This window comes from Chrysochloris asiatica, unplaced genomic scaffold (genome assembly GCF_000296735.1).
Source record: "Chrysochloris asiatica unplaced genomic scaffold, ChrAsi1.0 scaffold00017, whole genome shotgun sequence".
NCBI lineage: Eukaryota > Metazoa > Chordata > Mammalia > Afrosoricida > Chrysochloridae > Chrysochloris > Chrysochloris asiatica.
In genome coordinates this window covers 2,929,457-2,946,573 of record NW_006408535.1, presented here as the reverse complement: position 1 = coordinate 2,946,573, position 17,117 = coordinate 2,929,457, and the positions used below count along the sequence as shown (strand labels likewise).

Here is a 17,117-nt window from a genome sequence, read left to right as displayed (position 1 = left end):
GAGAAAAAGAGGAAGACCCCCAATGAGATGGATTGGCCAAGTGGCAGCATTGATGGACTCAAGCGTGGCAACAATAGTGAGGTTGGCCCAGGATCAGAGGATCAGGCAGTGTTTCATTCTGTTGTGCATAGGGTCACTATGAGTTGGTACCGACTCAATGGCACCTAACAACAACAACAAGAGCAACATGTCATATTGAGTACAAAAAAGATATGTTTATATATACATATACAGAGAGAGAGAGAGACAGAAACAGACAGAGACAGACAGTGAGTGTGTCCTGGTGTGGTGGTTTGGGTTAATGTGCTGTACTGCATGGCTGCTTTGAACTGAAGGTCAGCGGTTCAAGCTCACCAGCTGTTCCTTGGAAACCCTATACAGGGCCGCTATGAGTTGGTACTGACTCTACAGCACTTAATAACAACAACAATATATACATTTATAAATAAAAATTACAGGATGCCATATTAAGAACTCATAGATCCATTTGAATTGTGTAACTTTAAATATCAAAAAAAGAATGTTAAATCAAAACTTCTTAGACTCTTCATAGTCTGCCTTCTAATCTTTTTGCATGTGCATATTCCTGTATTAGTCCCAACATTCTAAATCTGGTAGATTTCAACAAAAACATTGTGTATGGTACATATGAAATTAATAAAATGAATGAATGTGTAGTTGGATGAATTTAAAATATTAAGAATTCATTATGTTTAGTATTCTTAGGAATTTTAAATGTGGCTCTATAGAATAATCACTGGATTGCTAATCAAAAGGTCAGTGGTTTGAACCCACTAGCTGCTGCTTGGAAACCCTATATAGGGTTGATAATGAATCGATAGCCCTGAGGATCAATAATTATAATGAAAAGGAGTCCTTATGACTACATGGTTTCAGTGTTGGGCTACTAACCACAAGGTCAGATTCCCGGAGAAAAATTAGACTATTTCCATAAATATTTCCAGTTTCAGAAATCTTATACAGGGATTGACTAATGGCAGTAGAGTTTTAGTTGTTGGTGGTTGACATTTATTATAAATATCAAATAATAATTTTTCTAGGTTATAAATAGCATATTTAGAATATAGCAGGTTAAATCTACAACATACTCAGCATGTCATAATGAATTGTTATAATATTGTTAATTAGTTTATAGGCCCTCTAGAAAAAGTTAGTCTGAAAACCTAAAATATTTTAAATAGAATTATAAAATGTATTCCATTATCTAAATTATATTTCAGAATATTCTTTACAATGCAGTACCATTTCAACCATCCTAAAACAAGTCATTGCAGGCATCAACATCTGTCTCCAGGCATTATCCTGGGCAAAGGGGCAATAATTGAATTGGTGAAGCTCAGCTGAATAATGGCAGCTCCAGAGGAGCCCAATAGCTTTCCCTTACTTCAACATATACATTAGTACAATATTGGTTTCTACAGAGAACAGATTATACTCTCAGTTGGTTCTAAATCTGAATTTACTCTTATATCCCATTCTAGTTGCCAAATAAATACTGATTCTCTTTAGCATATGTAATCTAATAGACATGGGCTAAAGGATGTGTTGGAAAATTATTTTCCAGTTTGATGTTATATAGTCTTGTTTGTTTGTAAATGTGTCACTTTGTGTCTGAAAGAATTTGCTTGAAAGGACATAGAGGTAAATAGTATATCAAGAGCAGTAACTGTAAGAGGTAAATAGTATATCAAGAGCAGTAACTGTATAACTTTTAAAACAGATTGGACATAGATTAAAAAACCTTGGTTACTATAAAAAATATTGTTTTTTTTAACCATACAACTAATGTGTGAACATCTAGTATTGTGTTGTAGGATCAGCATTAGACTGAACCACAGGGTCAGCAGTTCAAGCCACTAGCTACTACTTGAAAACTCCTATATTGGGTTGCTATGAGTTGGACCTGACACTTATCAACAAAACTAATGTGTGGAGTCCTGGTGTGGTTTTATAAGATAAGCATTGGATTGATAACTACAGCATCAGTGGTTCAAACCCATTAGTTACTCTTCAGACACCCTATCTACACAAGGTCTCTGTAAGTCAGAAGTGACTCGATGGCATTTAATAACAACTAATATGTGTCCTTTCTAGATCTATACTAAATGATTCAGGTGTTCAATTTTTACCATCTGGAATACCAAAACTCAAATGTCTCTCTTGTGCTCTGACCGCTGTTTAGCTATAGCTTCTGGATAGATATTCTTTCACTAGTAGGGTTTGTTTGTTGTGATTTTTTTTTTCCTTTTCTTTACTTTTTGGCCTACTGGATGGAATCTGAGCCTTCATACAAACAGTGTAGCATTCAACCAAATACTCAAAAGGGCACCTATGTAGATTGCTGGTACTCTTAAAGTACTTTATCCTACATATCCAAGCCACAATTAACTCTGTGCACTCTGAACTCTGTCTCTGTAATTTAATGATACTGCCCAGGCTTTGTTTGCATCTGCTTATTGTGCTATGATATAGAAAGTTCCCTTAGGACCAATCATAAACTTCATTTTATTTGATTAACTTTTCTCAAGGTTTACAGTTTATGCCTCTTGTTTCTAATGTCTGAAAACGGTTGTTTTTAACCATTCTTTTAAACAGTATTCTTATTGTTCATCGTGAGAGGGTTCATTAAGTAAGTTACTCAGTCATGAAAAGAAAGGAAAGACTATTTATTGCAACTAGTCATACTTATTCCTTACATTCACATTGAATCTTTATATAAAATAATTCAGTTACGATAATATATTTTAATTTTAAAACGAGATGTTATTCCTTTAATTGCATATTTTGTATTTTCATAAAATTAAAAATGGATGACTTTGCTACCTATTTTCTCTTTTGGTATTTATGAAATTTAGCTGGTATTTTAATTTTTTTAGATTAGTTTCTATAACAATACTTAAAATCTAACTGAAGAATAAAGTTGTCAAAGTTTTTATGATTATTTGGATAAAATGTAAATGAATCAAATTATTAAGAGAATATAAATAGAAAATCATAGTTTTGTGTACTCACTCTCAAATATTGTCATAAGTACTTTTCATAAATTATCCTTAAAAACAGATGTTTGTATCTAATATAAATATTCTTATGTTTAAGGAGCTCAGGGTTTTTATGCTAAATTTTCATCTGTACTGTTTTTGAGCATGTGATGCTGTATTTGAAGTTAGGATGCTAGGTTTAAGATAAATAAAAATTAATCAATAGTTAATTACCTTCAAAGGGTGCCAGAATATTTGGTCAATAACAGCTATAGTTCTTTAGTGTTTCTATTTAGACTACTTAATTCAACTACTTGTAAATCCTTAAATATATCTTTAAACCTTTAATTTTTTGAATTTGTTTGTCTAAAAAGATTATCTTTAGTGTTTAAGGAAGGTTTTCCTAAACTCCCAGCCCTCCATTCTAGACTTTGTGCTTCATTTTTGCACAAACATAGAGTATACAAGACATACTTTCAAAGTGCCAATTAATTTACAGAATTATAATAATCTCTTGATTTCTTTATTTTCCCCTTATGATTTTAACCCTCATGAGACCATGAATGTATATTACTCATCCCTTCAGTCAACAATGGGGTCCTGATGTGGTGCTATAGGATAAGCTCTGGGCTCCTAACCACAAGGTCACAGTTCAAATCCAGCAGCCTCTCCTCGGACACCCTATACAGAGTCACTATGAGTCATAGTCAACTGAACATCAGTAATAGTGTCCATCATATTTTCTAGCACGAAGTATTTAATACTTCTTAAATAAGTAAGTAGATAAATCATTTCAGTGTTCCAATTTGTATGAAAAAGACTATTCTAGAAGGAATCTGAAAATTAAACAAATGATTGAATGTTAACACCATTTTATTTGTGTTTTTTCTTACAGGCTCTTAAATCTGATTCTACAATGGAAAAAATTCTTTTTTATGTGTTTTTCATTGGCATAGCAGTGAGAGCTCAGATCTGTCCAAAGCGTTGTGTCTGTCAGATTTTATCTCCTAATCTTGCAACCCTTTGTGCCAAGAAAGGGCTTTTATTTGTTCCACCAAATATTGACAGAAGAACTGTGGAACTACGATTGGCAGACAATTTTGTTACAAATATTAAAAGAAAAGATTTTGCCAATATGACCAGTTTGGTGGACCTGACTCTGTCCAGGAATACAATAAGTTTTATTACACCTCATGCTTTTGCTGATTTACGAAATCTGAGGGCTTTGCATTTGAATAGCAACAGATTGACTAAAATTACAAATGATATGTTCAGTGGGCTTTCCAATCTCCATCATTTGATATTGAACAACAATCAGCTCACTTTAATTTCTTCTACAGCATTTGATGATGTGTTTGCCCTTGAGGAACTGGATCTGTCTTATAATAATCTCGAAACAATTCCTTGGGATGCTGTTGAAAAGATGGTCAGCTTGCACACTCTTAGTTTGGATCACAATATGATTGACAACATCCCTAAGGGAACTTTTTCTCACTTGCATAAGATGACTCGGCTAGATGTAACATCAAATAAATTGCAGAAGTTACCACCTGATCCTCTCTTTCAGAGAGCCCAGGTACTAGCAACCTCAGGAATCATAAGCCCATCTACTTTTGCTTTAAGCTTTGGTGGAAATCCTTTGCATTGCAATTGTGAATTGTTGTGGTTGAGACGTCTGTCGAGAGAAGATGACCTAGAGACTTGTGCCTCTCCTGCACTTTTAACTGGTCGCTATTTTTGGTCAATTCCTGAAGAAGAGTTTTTGTGTGAGCCTCCTCTGATTACTCGCCATACGCATGAGATGAGAGTCCTGGAAGGTCAAAGGGCAACACTGAGGTGCAAAGCCAGGGGAGATCCTGAACCTGCAATTCATTGGATTTCTCCTGAAGGGAAGCTTATTTCAAACGCAACTAGATCGCTGGTGTATGATAATGGAACACTTGACATTCTTATAACAACTGTAAAGGATACAGGTGCTTTTACCTGCATTGCTTCCAATCCTGCTGGGGAAGCAACACAAACAATGGATCTTCATATAATTAAACTCCCTCACTTACTAAATAATACAAACCATATCCATGAGCCTGATCCTGGTTCTTCAGATATTTCAACTTCTACTAAGTCAGGTTCTAATACAAGCAGTAGTAATGGTGATACTAAAATGAGTCAAGATAAAATTGTGGTGGCAGAAGCAACTTCATCTACAGCACTGCTTAAATTTAATTTTCAAAGAAATATCCCTGGAATACGTATGTTTCAAATCCAGTACAATGGTACTTATGATGACACCCTTGTTTACAGGTAAGAAATATTTAAGCACATTTTTATAATTGTCTTGCATGTTTTAGTATGTTGCTGCTGTTTAGTGTCATTAAATCGGTTCTGACTCAGCGACCCTGTACAGGGGTTCTGACGAGCAGCTGATGGTGGGTTGTTAAGATAGTACTGATTTTTACAAAATTAGTGGTGCTACTTTGTATTGTAATTACAGCACTCCATTTTAAAAAAGTACTTAACTAAGGCTTTTGAAAGGTGAATACATGTGGGGAAATATTTTCAATGGTGCTTTCTTAGATTGCAAATTTATATTTAATATCCTGCTTACTTTTCTTCTCCTCATCAAAGAGATGTGACTATCAGAGAACAAGATTGATAAAATTAAAAATTCAAAAACATACCAGAACTTACACATCCAAATGAGTGTTCTTTCCTTCAAGGAAGTCACGTTGGGAGGCTATACCATTATCCCAATCATGCTGCCATTGCTCAAAGCACTTTTGGAATTATCTTTAGAACCTTCGGCACACTATTTTGAATATCCTCAGTGGTGGCAAATCATCGTCTTATGAGGGTGAATTTGAATTTTGGAAACAGCCAAAGCCATTTGGAGACAAGTCTTGTGAATAAGGTGGGTGATCAAGATGGGCATTGCCATTTTTGGTCAAAAATAGGATGTAACTATAAAATAATGAGACTGATTTTCTGAGTGATTGAATTATGTGTGTGTATGTTGTCTCATGTGCACTGGTTCTTAAGGCAGTTCCAAAGAGAAAGTTACATATATTTTGAGCAGTCAACGTATCTCTGGAATTGAGAAATACATTGATGGTGAATTTGCATCTAATGAAAGAATTTCTGGTATGTTTTTCTAAAGCTCAGCCTCATTGATTTATAGTCACATCTTGTCCAAGTTTCACTTAGAAATATATGTTTTCCCCCTCCATATAATGTCACTCATGATGGAATATTATTATCCATGGAAAATTATGTAAAATCACAGATCTGAAATAATATATTTTTGTCTTTAAGCTTCTCAGACACTATATCATTTCAGTTCTTATGTAGCCAAGTGAATTCTTGAAGATAATTTGATTTTTATTCATGTGTGTAAAGAAATGAGGGTACTTTTTTTTTAATGAATATGTGACTTTAGAGAGAAAACAAAATTGGACTAGCTAGCCATGTGATCAATCCTGGGCAAGGTTCTACCCAATGGCTTTTAATTTCTTCATCTTTATAAGGAAGAGATTAGACTAAATAGTGTCTGACATTCCTCTTAATACTAAAATATGGGATATAGGCAATGATGCATGTATATTAGCATAAAGTACTTTGATTTTGTCATAGTCAGCTTGGCCTGCCCTATGGGATTTTTAACTGTTTGCCAATGACAAGTGTCTTTTCTTAACCCTCCCTTCTTCTTATTGTTGTTAAGTGCCATCGAGTCAGTTTATATTCATAGTGACCATAGGGTTTCTAAGGAGTTGCTGGTGAGTTTGAACCACCAACCTTGTGGTCCAGTGCTTTATCCTACAGAGCCACTGGCTATTGTATATATTTTTAGTACTAACTGTAAGATTTGGTAATGCAAGGACAAGTATATTCTGTGTGACTTGAGCAAATTGCTTGAATTCTTAACCCTAAGATTTGTCACCTGTTAAATAATAATTATGCCTACCATGTAAGGACTTCTGGTGTAGCATTGCCGGTTAATACGGTTAACTGCAACGTTGGTTTGGGCTGTTAAAGGCCAGCAGTTCCAACTTGCCAGCTGCTCCTTGGAAACTCTGTACAGGGTCGCTATGAGTCAGATCCCAACTCTATGGGACTTAGCAAAAAAGCAACAACCATGTAAAGTCCTTGGAAAGATTAATTTACAATGGATTAAAATATTTTATAATATCTGGCATTATCCTATACTCACTAAATAATATTTATATGCATAGCAAGTATCTACTCTGGCTTAAAAGTTTTCTGGTACATTTAGGATACATTGTTTTGGTCCTATAATAGATTAGCAATGTCATGTTTTGACATTCTTAAAAGTCACTTTCTGGGGAAAAATCTAATTTTTTCATCAAATTAAATCCTATTTGATTGCTACTCAGAATGAAAAAAAAAAGTTATTGGAAAAGAGGCATTAAGAGAAAAGTGGTAAGATGTAACAAATTCAGAGATGTCTATCACCTGTTATTAAGCTTTAGAAACTGATCTCCAAAGGAAGTTTTCATCAGCAGCCTTGGCTTGTTTATATTTCCTGAATAATCTTACTCATATATTTTCATCTTCTTCCCTTAGAATAAAAACATAGTGGGAACCAAATGTTGAAGGCATAAGAGAGACATGAAATCTGTAAATAAAGTGCCTTAATCTTAGATTTAGTAGGTACTGTCCCATAGCTGCTTGTAACTGATTTGGAAACTATATTCTGGGAAATGCTTTTTTCATTCTAGTTTCTATCGTTGTCAGTGTTTTCCCTTCTTTCAAATTGGCTTTTAGTCACAGAGGTGTTGTAAGTGCTAAATGGATTTGTTTAGTAGTCAGATAATGTCACAGTCACACCTTTCAAAAGCAATTTGTCATAAATGATTTTTTAGCAGTGGCTTTTATTAGGAGTTCTGCTTTGCCAAGCAATGTAATTAGTAGGCTTGTCAAGGCACAGTGCAGCACCATTAGTATAATGCAGACTCCTACAGTGACTTTTCATCATTGGATCTGAGTAAATATAAGATTAGATCATTCCCCATATTTCATATCTGTTATAATGTACTTATTTTATGTACTGAAATGAGACAAAACTGAAGTCGTACGTAATGACTATGTATGTGTATTTTATTTTGCTTTCTTTTAAGTATTAACACAAATTCCATTGTCCCTCAGAATGATACCTCCTACGAGCAAAACTTTTCTTGTCAATAACCTGGCCGCTGGAACTATGTATGACTTGTGTGTCTTGGCAATATATGATGATGGCATCACTTCCCTCACTGCCACAAGAGTCGTGGGTTGCATCCAGTTTACTACGGAACAGGATTATGTCCGTTGCCATTTCATGCAGTCCCAGTTTTTGGGAGGCACCATGATTATTATTATTGGTGGAATTATTGTAGCATCTGTGCTGGTTTTCATCATTATTCTAATGATCCGGTATAAAGTCTGTAACAATAATGGGCAACACAAGGTGACCAAGGTCAGCAATGTTTATTCTCAAACTAATGGGGCCCAGATGCAAGGCTGTAGTGTAACACTGCCCCAGTCCATGTCCAAACAAGCTGTGGGGCCTGAAGAAAATGCCCAGTGTTGTAAAGTTGCCAATGACAATGTGATCCAGCCTTCAGAAACTTGTTCAAGTCAGGACTCCTCTACCACTACCTCTGCTTTGCCTCCTACCTGGACTTCAAGCACTTCTGTGTACCAAAAGCAGAAAAGAAAGACTGGCACAAAGCCAGGTACTGAAGCACAGAGTGAAGCTGTCACAAATATTGAATCCCAAAACACTAACAGGAACAACTCAACTGCATTGCAGTTAGCTAGTCGACCGCCTGATTCTGTCACAGAAGGACCCACATCTAAAAGAGCACATTCAAAGCCAAGTAAGTTTCTCACTTTGCCTGCTGAGCGATCCAGAGCAAGGCGCAGGTACTCCCTGAATGGAGAATTAAAAGAATACTATTGTTATATTAACTCACCAAACTCATGCGGACTGGTTTCTAAAAGAAGCATGTCTATGAATGCAATGTTATTTCATTCCAGTTCTGATGGGCGTAGTGGAAAAGCAACTCTTTCAAATTCTGAGTGGATATTGGAAAGCACTGTGTAACTTTTTTTCTTTTTCTTCTTTAATGAAACAAATCACTTTGAGAATTCAAATTGGAAATTAGAATTTGGAATTCCAGTCTGGTCTCTCTGATACATGGCATAAACCTGAAGTGCTATCTATAATTATATATATTAGTTTTTATAAGCTAATATATACAGATACATGAATAATGATTACATACAGAGATAAAGTGGTTAAAGGGGAAAAGTATGATATAGCAGGAATGCTTTCCCTTATTCTAGGAAAGGCTTCTAGATTCTGTGATAGCAGATTGAGAAATGAGAGTTGTCGTAGGAAAATAAAAGTCTGGCATAATTTTTTCCCCTTTACTTCTACGAAGGATGACCTATGGATAATTGGCAATTTTCAATGAGGAGACTGTATATTTTCTCTCAGTGATAATTTTCTTGCCTTTGTTTTAGGCAAATGTTGTAGCAAACAACTCTGTGTTGTTATGTTATATAAAATAAAATATTCAATAAGTCTACTCATACGGTGTTAACATAACTACCCTCCTCAACAACGTTATTGGTTCAGGTGCCTTAATAATGTTTCTATGATATTTTTCATTAACACAGTTTTTCCAGTAGGTAGAAGAAAAGAATGCAATTTGTTTTGTGTATATCAAAATATATTAAGTCACATCTATTGAAGAATGCCATGCATAGGGGTATATGAAGGTGTTTTCATTAATTCAATGCATATTTGATGGACTGCGTTTTATATTTTTAATACAATTTAAAAAGGGAAACAAAAATACAAAGCCACCTTTGCAAAGAGATGCTTATTTTTATCACCAAGTAAAATAAAAGAAAACGTCTGTTGGCATCCAAATTACATTTATAGGCAATATAAAGTCATTGCTCATTAACCAGATAGTGGCTTAGTTTTTCCCGTCTGTGCTGTAATTCTGTATTTGAATGTTTCCCTCTAAGAGTAGATGTATTTATTGTTTTCACTGAAAGCTGTAATGAAATTTAATTAGGAACCATGTAGCTTACTGGTAATCTATCATTAGAAAGGGATTTTAAATTTAGTCAGACAATAATATTGCTGTTCGATAATATGCCATTCTTGGAAATTCATTGAAATGAAGGACTGTATTACGTTTCCATATACTTGCTGAAAAATTTGAATCATATATTTCCTGCTGGTGTTTTATTAAAGACCAGTAAACAAGGTTCATATGAACTTATGTGTTTTGAGAATTAAGCTGGTGTGGTAATTTAGACATAATACCTTGTGTTAAAGAACATGAAATTGTAGCCATAATATATGAGATGGGAACTTTGTCTATGAAAAATACTCCCAAGGAATGAGTTAAAAACACAGTAATGGTTTCCAAACCTTTTCAGATTATCTGGTTATTATTTAAGATACAGGTATGAATTATTAATTTATTTTTTCTCTAGTAAAGTCATATAAAATAGTTCTGATTAATGTTAACTTGAAAGATGCTCATCATACCATACATGATTTGCCATGATGCTAATCAAAATGGGTAGAATTATGGCATTTACAGATTACTTTGTGCCAGTCTTGAAAAAAAATGTATCTAATGGGTTTACGTTACCCTGAGCGTTTCCAAAAGTCTTCTGCTCCTTTTACCTTTCTGAAAACTGTACCTTTCATGGTTTCAAAGCCTTGGCACCTGTTCAATGTTCCGGCATTGGTTTCTTTTGCGAGAATTAAATGAGGTTGCACTAATGGAATGTCAGTACTTCGTAAAATCAAAAGTGTTACTCAAAGCAAAGTGCTAGTTTTTTTTTGTTTTAACAATATTACTATAATAATGCTTTAATCCCAGCTAAATACTTTGAATTAGCATCAACTGCATAATCTCTCAGAAGGTGCCAGGTGATAAAAGCTGATTTTTCCTTTTCCTAGTTTTTAGCAGTATAATTTTTAAATAAAGCTGAACATAGAAAAGCGTTCAAGACTTAAGGAAATGAATCCCCCAAAAAAGAATTTCTGGCATTGAGGAAGTTTGTGATCAAAGATAAACATGGCTTCAAATCATGTGCTATGAACTCAGCTTAGCATATCTACTCTATGCTACTGATCAATTTCTTTTACATTTATCATTTGTCTATAGTTATCAAATTATTTCCTCCTCTTTCTAAAGAAACTTTATTTCTCACAGACATTTAAACCCTATGATATTTGACCATATGACATTTATTGTTTAACTTGAGCCACTGAAACTATTTAGTTTTTTAAATGATTGTTAACAGAACATTTCCATGATCTATTAACCAAATTCTTGAATATTTGTTCTGACAAGTGTACAAAGTGAAATTCCAGCTTATGTTGCTATCTTTCAAAAATATGTGGCTTTTGAAAGCTCAGAAAAGGTTGACTTATCAAGCGGGTCATTTTTTTTCTTAAAAAGTATAAGAATACATTTTTGCTTAGGGCAATTACAGCATGTAGTAACTGAAGAAAAAAATATATAGTAAAGTAAGATCGATCACTAGGAGTTTGGAATTGACTCAGTGGCAACAGGTTTAGTTAGTTGTTCAGAAGAATTAATCAGTGAATTGATAAATGAATGAATGAATGGGGCAGGGAGAACAGTTTACTAATATGAATTTTGATTAATTAGCACAAAATGTACTTGTGATCCAGAGATTATAGTACAATGAACAAGAGAGTCCCTTGCTTTTCTTAGTTTCTTCTTCTTCTTCTTCTTTTTTAATGTTATGTCTTACATTCCTCTTTTAACCAGCCATGTTTATGTCATCTGAACATATGGTCTGCAGTTTGTTGTTGCTATGTACAGAGTGTATATTGTTTTTACTTCCCTGTTCTTAATTATTTTTCTTTTATTTTTAGTCATTTTACACTATGGTTACAGCTTATTCAATATGAAAACAAACTAGCAAAGTTCAATGTCTGTAATTTAATATATTTTAATAGGTATTTGGGACCTAGTGTGGCACTGTGGGTCATTGCACTGGACTGCAAAACCAGTTTGATCCATAAGGTTGGCAGTTCAAACTCACCAGCCTCTCCTAGGAAACCCTATACAGGGTCACTATGGGTCAGAATCAACTCGACAGCACTTAACAACAACAACAACAGATATTTATTTCAAATATTTTTATAATTATATGTGTTTCTGTGTTCTTTTTGGATTCCTTTTGAATAACTATCCTTGGATTTGAAAATACCAAACTGCTATAATAGTAGCTGCCTTTAAAAATATGTCTAATATCTGTGTGTCATGAAGGAATAATGAAATATCCAAAGGGACCTAAAAATTTGAATAAGAAATAAATTTTGATTTGCTGAGTATTTTTTATTTTTCGTCTACAGATAGATGTGTATATGTTGTTGTTGTCATGTACCATCAAGTCGGTTCTGACTCATTGTGACCCTGTATAGGGTTTCCAAGGAGTGGCCGGTTGGTTTCAATTGCTACCTGGTAGAAAGCAGTTCAGTGCTTATCCTACAGAGCCACATTGAGGCCAATTCATTTTTATACTTTTTCCAGGTATTAGTGGAGTCAGATTATTTGAGATTAGAGTTGATAATTGGCTTTAGTTACTTTGTGGACATATTTTACTAAAATAATTTTAGAGTCAAAGTTTTGGAGATATTTGTTCTCTTCCCATCCGACTCATCTGTGAACTTTAGGAACTTTTTGTTAGACACTTAGACTTTCTCCTCATTGTCTTACATCTTAGTGACTAGGAGTCTTTGAAAAGAGAATATTCTGGGAAGAAATAGAATGTACACGAACTTTAAAAGCAATGTTTGCATTTTGTATTTTACTGTTTTACAGAGGCTAAGTTGGCAGTTGCTATAACATGAAATCATTTGGAGTGTTCTGAATGAAGTTATACTATAAAATGAATTATTTATAATCTTTGTGGCAAACATGGTAAAATGATATATCCCAATTTAGCTTATATTCTCCTGAACCATTTTACATATTGGTGGTTGTGGTGGTGGTTCTGACTCATAGCAACCCTGTATAGGGTTTCTGAGGCTGTAAATCTTTACAGGAGCAGAAAGCCTCATTTTTCTCCCACAGAACAGCTGGTAGTTTCAAACTGCTGACCTTGAGGTTAGCAGCCCAACTTGTAACTACAATGCTACATATTAACTGTATGCAATTCTGAACTTGAGATATTAACTTTGAGGAGGAAGATAAATATAAACCTAAATCTCTTACTGAACTCTTGAAGGAAAAGCATATTTCCTATTACTTATTACTCATTTTGTTATTAGAATGATATTTTTAATTTTGGATTTAGTGTATTATGCATCAGCCCACAGATAAATGCCAAGTTTTATGAAAAGCAATTAAACCAAGACCTGGAAAGTTAAAAAGAAAAAAAAAAGTTTAGAGAAATCTTTGTAAAATGAACACTATAGAAAATTCAGTGAGAAATGTTTTGGGGTTTGTTTCTATAAAAATGAATTGTTCATGACATTGAAAATTTTATTCCCAGATGCTTTGATGACTAATGTCGACCAGATTGCCCAGGAAACACAGGTGAGATTCTTGTTACCTGTTGTGTAGTTCAGCACTTATGTGGCTATTTGTTATTGTTTTGTTATAAATGATTTTTTTTTTAGGTTATTAATTTGTGCAACTTAATGAAATTTTCCATTAAATCTTACTCAGAATACTCAACAGTAAATGCTGAAAGTCATTTTGGTTAAGTGAATTTCTAGGTTCTCAATTTAAAAGAAATATCTGGCTAGCTGAATATTTGTGATTTTTACTGTAAGAAGTGAAAGTAGTATTGAAAATGATATATGTGACTTTGGAATCATTCATAGACACACACAATATAATATACATTTTTACAAATATTTCCAAGTGTGAGTACAATAGCTTGATAGGTATGCATTCATACCTATCCTTGACCTTCATGTTCTAATAGGAGCTTAGATACATTATGCCTCATTGGAAGCGGATGAATAGAAGTGTTTCATTGTTACCTGAAATGAATGAAGTAGCTCAAAAATAGAGCAAACGATTGTATATGAAATATTCATGTTATTCCTTTTGGCAGCAACCAATTAATCTTCTGGAGGTTGTTTTGGGGGTAAGGGTTGTATTTTTGTTTTTTTAAGTTTCAAATGAGTTTTTGATTCCTGCATTTTAATTGAATCAGAAAGTGTGTTTGCAGAGCAGAACAGCACTTTAGCAATCTGTTCAAACAGCTGGAAGCAGCAGTCATTTGCTTAAAGGTTGGCACAGTAAAAATATTCTCCTGTTAAAAGTTCTCAAAAGGAGTATGGATGTATTTATTAGTAGAAAAACTGGGGTCTTTTTATCTAATATTTCAAATTTTAAAGATAATAATAACTTGGTCAATCTTTCAGGTTTTTCCATGATGAATTCCAAACCTAAGTCAAACACAAGGTTTTCATGCATCATTTCTTCACTCATCTAGGATCTCATTCTTATGTTGCATAGAAAGAACAGATGGCTCACTGGATAAAATCAATAGCACAATGTCTGGCACATGCTTTGTGTTCCGTTTCTTGTATTTAATTGATTTTCATAAAGGTGCATTCTTTCTCATATCCCTCCCCTCCCCTCAAAAGCTTTCTCTCTCTTTCCCTGTAAAGTTTCCCTCTCCCTAGTTCATTCTTTTTCTCTTTCTTCCTATCTCTTTCATTTTAAAAACTTCACTTAGTGTTTGGCTTTGTACATCTAACTTACCTCAAAGTTTGGCTTTCTTAAGAAAGCTAGAAGAAAGCCAATTATTAGTCAGTTCATCACAAGAAGGGTCCATACTGATGTCAAATATATTACAATTTGGTAGCTGGAAAGACCAGTGTCTGACTAGGTCATTTAAAAAATTAGTTCATTAGTATAATTTCCAAAATATTCACATTTCTAAAATATTCATGGGACATATTATACATTATTGAGGATGTGCATTTTACCATATTGTTATTCATGGTGGAATTTAGAGTAAAATAATTTCTTTAGGATTCTGTTCTACTTTAGATTGTAAAAGATTTGTTGTGATAAATATCAAATATTTTAATAATGACATTTTTATTTTAAAGTAATTCATGTTAATTATAGAAAATTTGGTATATACATTTAAAAAATTAAAAATAATGAATCAGTCATAGTCCACCACGCAGATGCAAGTACTGTTGATCCAGTGCATTGCTGTTTCAAGCTGTAATAAACTCATTTCCATAAGTGTGTACATTGTATTAGATTCATATGGAGAATATGTATATGTGAAATATGTCACCATTTTAGGAAACTTTAGTTTGAGTCTTTCTTTAGTTCTCTTTATTAAAAAAATGGTTATGCCCTACTGTCTAGAAACTATTTCCCCTCATTTAGACCAATTTTTTTTTTTTCTTTCTACAGGCATTAAATAAATAAATAAATAAATAACAACCAAAAAAAATTTTTCCACAGGCAAGAATAATTTTAACATCATTTAGTAGCAATACTTCATTCACTCATTAGCCAAGTCCACACTAGAATTGCGTTACCGTGTGACCTCAACTACTGATGCTTATGTGGCCCTGAAGAATAAGCACTTGACCATAAGGTTGGTTTGAACCACAAGGTTGGTGGTTCAAACTTACCAGTCTCTCCTCGGAAATCCTATACAGGGTCGCTATGAGTCAGAACCCACTCAATGGCACTTAACAACGGCAAACATGACCTCAACTTTTTAGTACTTAGTAAGTGATTTCTGCTATAGCAGACCTATCTTTTTTTTCAACTGTCAGTAGGACCAATCCATAATGTCATTTTAAGTGACTATGATCTGTGTGCTTTTTAGTGTTAAAGTCTTTCACACTGTCAGTAACATTTGACTGTCTGTGATGAAGTGAGGCAGAGGGCTGCAGAAATCCCTTGCGCCTGCACATTCACTGCACTGTGTTTTCTACAGCTAGTCATGCCAGCTAAGATGGTGATTTTTCTTCTTTTGAGGACTGGGAATTAAAACACTTTTTTCAATTCTATTATCCAGAACATTCCCAATGCTTTCTTGTTTAGAGTCCTTCATGCATATGTATAGAAATACAATGTGCTTAAAATGTTCAAATGTATTATGTACAATCCTTATAGAATAAGATCATATAATTCTAATCCCACTAGTATGATTTAAAAACAAAAGAGAGAAAAATCACTGATAAAATTGTGAATCAATATGTAAACTGAGGTTGAAATATAAATGAACTTTATGTTTGGCATGAAATCAGCCAGGTAAAAATACATATGCCATTTGTGAGATGTCAGCTAGGAAGACTTGTCCAGTTTTCATTTATAATGAAAATATCTTAAATAAAAGGATTTGCTGTATTCACAGCAACAAGGTATGTGCTCTGTATGTATGTGTGTGTAGGCATGCACAAGATGTACAACATATCCCACAATTATTTACACTAGTCTTTTAGATCATTGCTGCTTGATTTTTAATAATCTTGACTTCTGTTTATTTCATGGTTATTATTGTTGTTGTTGTTGTTAAGTGCCGTGGAGTCGGTTCCTACCCATAGCGACCCTGTACAGGGTTTCTGAGGCTGTAAATCTTTACGGGAGCAGAAAGCCTCATCTTTCTGCTGACCTTAAGGTTCGCAGCCCGATTCATAACCACTACACTATCAGAGCTCCTTATGGTTATTACTAGTCAGTTTTAAAACTCTAAATTTTACAATAAAAGCTCTGCTACAGTTTCAGGAACCATGAAAACAGTTCTTTTAGAGGAACTGTTAATATATGATTGAATAAAAATTAATAACTAATAGAAATTAACCAGCAACGTTTCAGGAGTAAGGAGAGAAACAAGGTTGGAAAGCATATGAAATAAGAGTCAAGCAGTAAAGCCAAAATCTATGATGGAGATTCAGAAAGTGCCTGGAAAAAATCCATTATCTTTTAATACCAATTTTCGATAATATTTTGAAACCCCCTCGTATATTTTTTTGTTTGAAAGGTGCCATCGAGTCAGTACCGACTCATAGCGACCTTATGCACAGCAATAAGAAACATTGCCCTATCTTGGGCCAACCTC

General features: G+C 34.0%; 1 protein-coding gene across 1 annotated transcript in view; it reads left to right on the top strand.

Annotated features, from left to right (window-relative positions):
• The first annotated feature begins 3,915 nt into the window (after positions 1–3,915).
• The window catches only part of LRFN5 (leucine rich repeat and fibronectin type III domain containing 5), a 71,084-nt gene continuing 57,882 nt past the window's right edge, over positions 3,916–17,117 (top strand). The window contains exons 1-3 of the mRNA XM_006835495.1: positions 3,916–5,300; positions 8,160–8,872; positions 13,560–13,603. Of these exons, the coding sequence (XP_006835558.1) occupies positions 3,916–5,300; positions 8,160–8,872; positions 13,560–13,603 (2,142 nt within the window). The remainder of the gene's footprint in view (positions 5,301–8,159; positions 8,873–13,559; positions 13,604–17,117) is intronic.